The sequence below is a fragment of the Acanthisitta chloris genome, unplaced genomic scaffold (assembly GCF_000695815.1).
Source record: "Acanthisitta chloris isolate BGI_N310 unplaced genomic scaffold, ASM69581v1 scaffold2165, whole genome shotgun sequence".
Classification (NCBI taxonomy): Eukaryota; Metazoa; Chordata; class Aves; order Passeriformes; family Acanthisittidae; genus Acanthisitta; species Acanthisitta chloris.
The window spans coordinates 41,454-44,961 of NW_008672024.1; the positions used below are offsets into that span (position 1 = coordinate 41,454).

The 3,508-nt window shown below is 43.0% G+C and overlaps 1 protein-coding gene across 1 annotated transcript in view; it reads right to left on the minus strand.

The window, feature by feature from the left end:
- The window catches only part of LOC103801907 (guanine nucleotide exchange factor DBS-like), a 42,530-nt gene that overhangs the window by 12,909 nt on the left and 26,113 nt on the right, over positions 1 to 3,508 (minus strand). Inside the window, exon 12 of the mRNA XM_009074345.1 lies at positions 3,361 to 3,470. Within this exon, the coding sequence (XP_009072593.1) occupies positions 3,361 to 3,470 (110 nt within the window). The remainder of the gene's footprint in view (positions 1 to 3,360; positions 3,471 to 3,508) is intronic.

The window sequence follows — 3,508 nt, forward strand, 5'->3', positions numbered from 1 at the left end:
TCTTTGTGTGGGCAGGTAACAGAAGGTTTATGGCAAAGGAGCAGGAGAAAAGCCATGTGTTGCCTGCCTGGTTCTGTGCTTTAGGATTTAACCAACAGCTTTTTACTCCTCTCTACTTCATACTCTGCCATGTGCAAATCTTTAGAGGGACAAAATGAAGACCAGAAGTACAAAGGGAACACGAAGAGACAGAAAATCCACACTGATGGACAAGCAACAGGCAGACAAGCTGTGCTTCCACAGGTAAGTGCATCCCATCACTTTCTGATTTGAAGCCAAGAAAATCCAGGATCCGAGGTGCCTGAATGCATAGGTGGGTATGAGATGAACAGATATTAACAACACAGAAGTATTATGTCAGTGTGTTTCAGCTCCTTCTACCCAGTGCCCCAATGCCAGCTTTGGGCCAGGCAGGTGCATCTGGTGAGGAACTGCTGCTGCATGGTGGCTTCAGTTGTGGGGCTGCCTTTGGCTCTCAAACTGCCTGTGTTGGCCTAGGAGCCATTCCCTGCCACGGTTGCTCCCACTGTGGGGCAATCTCTGTAAAGATACTGTAACTTATACAAGATTCAGAAATTGGTATATAAAACGTATTTACTTTCTGTTTGCTTAGGGTAAGAAAATCCATGACATTTCATTATCACAGTCACGTGGCGCATACAACAGTGCATGTGTGCATGGGGTGGGTTTCAGTGTTAGGTTTTCAGCTCTGCAATTATGTCACTTCACTGAGGAACCCCTCAGGATTTCACAAGTCCACAGAGCTTCTTAGCTGCAGCAAAGCATTAGACACTGGGCTCTAAAGTGGTCTCCACCTGAGTTATTTCAAACCTTCATTCTGCAGGCATATCAAGCAACTCTGAGAACCATTTCCAGATATAATAAGGGCCAGGTCCTGATGGACAACAGGTTGAACATGAGCCTGCAATGTGTACTTGTGTCCAAGAGGGCCAACAGCATCCTGGGCTGCATTAGGCAGACCAGTGCCAGCAGGTCCAGGGAGGTGATGCTTCCCCTCTACTCAGCACAAGAGAGACACACCTGGAGTGTCATCCTGTCCTGGGCTCCCCAGGACAAGAGAGACATGGATATACTTGAGTAGGTCCAGTGAAAGGCCATGAAAACAATGAAGGGATTGCAGTAGCTGACCAAAAAAAAAGATGAAGTTTTTGGAGTATGTCATGCACTGGAGGACTGTGAGACCTGAGATTGTTTATCCCAGCCTGGAGAAGGCTCAGGGGGATCTTATCATATAAAGAAGATGGATCCAGATGCTTCTCAGTGGAGCCCAGTGACAGGCTGAGAGAGGCAATGGGCATAAATTCAAATACAGAAAATTCCACTTTAACATGGGAAAAATACTTTTTTTACCGTGAAGGTGGTTAAAGCCTGGGACAGCATCCCCAATGCAGTTGACCATCCTTGGAGCTATTCAGAACCCTATCTTATCATATAAAGAAGATGGATCCAGATGCTTCTCAGTGGAGCCCAGTGACAGGCTGAGAGAGGCAATGGGCATAAATTCAAATACAGAAAATTCCACTTTAACATGGGAAAAATACTTTTTTTACCGTGAAGGTGGTTAAAGCCTGGGACAGCATCCCCAATGCAGTTGACCATCCTTGGAGCTATTCAGAACCCTACTGGACATGGCCATGAGCAACTTGTTCCAGCTGACCCTGCTTTGAGCAGGGTGCTCAGACAACAGGGTCCCCACAGGTCCCTGCAGGACTCGCTCGCATAGAGTTTCAAGGCAGTGACTCCAACAGTTAGGTACACACAAAACACAGGTTTATATGTAGCAAACTCAGCCACAGGCACTTGTCCTTAAGAATAATGAAACCAGAATAGCTTGACAATACTGCCCTCCTGCTCTGTACTGTAAAAATAAAACTATTTTAAAATACTCTGTGTCCACATTAACTACACCGATACCAGGAGCATTTTACAGGCAGTAGGTGGCACAAAAGAGACAGTTTTGGCAGAGCCCCAGGCTCTGTCCCGGGTGTCGGGACATTTTTGAGTTCAGTCCCTGCAAAGTCCCAGCCAGATGTGCCTCACGGGGACACAAACTCAAGTTTCTGTGCGACATGGAGAGCCCTTGGCTGGCTCTGCAGCAGTGTGGTTTGCAGCCCAGGATGCACAGGACTCCCGAATCCCAAAACAAGGACGGACTCACTGCCCAAGTCTGCAGGAGCCAGTCAGTCACCCACCAGAGATGAGGAGATCCTGGGCTGAGCTGGTGGGATCACAGCCAGAGCCCTGAGCAACTGGTCATGGGAAAGGAGACAACAGAGGAATGACAATCAGCACATTGGGTGATCCCAGTTCCCACACTCTTGCGTAAGCTGAACCAGTTAGAAAACATCAACGATTTTCCTGGAAAATTTTTCTGAAAAGTTTATGACTCTCAAAGGAAAACCTGCTTTTCCACTTTTTTAACTTTAAAAAAGTCCATACATCTAAAAAACGAAGTTTTACTGAAATAAATTTTAAAACTGGATATTTTAATGAAGAATCCATAACTTTTTTTCCCAGCATGAAAACTTATAAGAATGAAAAATCCTTTGGTGAATAGCCGATTTTTCAAAGAAAAAATATTCCACTTTGCTTTTTACCATCTCTATTTATAAAGGGGCTGCTACTTTAAGCCTCATTTGGGCATTAATCTCTTAAGACCTCACAATTTTTTATATTGTTAAAAAATTCTTTGCTGTAACACTTCAAAATGCTGCCTATAAGAGAAACCACTGTCAAAAGATTTTCTGGTCCTGCTGCTGCCAGATGAAAATCGGTTTCTTTTTAGAGTTCATTTTAACCCACATTGTACAGAATATCTATTGTATTTATGCCCTCAAATAATGGAGGGACTTTCTATGACTGCCTGTGGGTTTATTTACTGTACATCAGAGGGGAACCTATTCACACAGGGGACAAAAAAATCCTCTGACATAAAGCAAGGAAATCACTTAGCAAAGTCCATAGACAATCTTAAAATGAAATCAAGCTGGAAACCAACTTCACCAGGATACAGAAGGTTAAAATACACATACTATTGTCCCCCAAATTCTATTTTTAAAAAATACAAGTATAAAGAGTATGTAAAGAAAGTATAAAGAGTATTGTTATATAAAAAGCACTGTAAAGCATCAAAACTCAGACTTGAAAATCCTAAACTGGTAATGCCTTCTGGTGTCCAGGAAGTTTCATGGTACAGCCACTCAGCTTTGTAGCAACATTTTTCTGATGTTGGGTTTAAACAACATGTATTGAAAATATCCTTGCCAAACTCCAGAAACGAGTGTGCAAATATAAAAATATTACCCTTTGGAAGCAAAAGCTCTGTCTCAGAATTCCTACCTCTCTTTTGTCTGGCACTGGGACTGGAATTCCTGTTTTTATTGTTAGATGCTTCAACGTTTGATGTTTCAGATTTGTTTTCATATATGCTTGAAGACTTTCTGCTATACCTTTGGAGAAATAAAATACAAAAGTAGTTACATTCCTG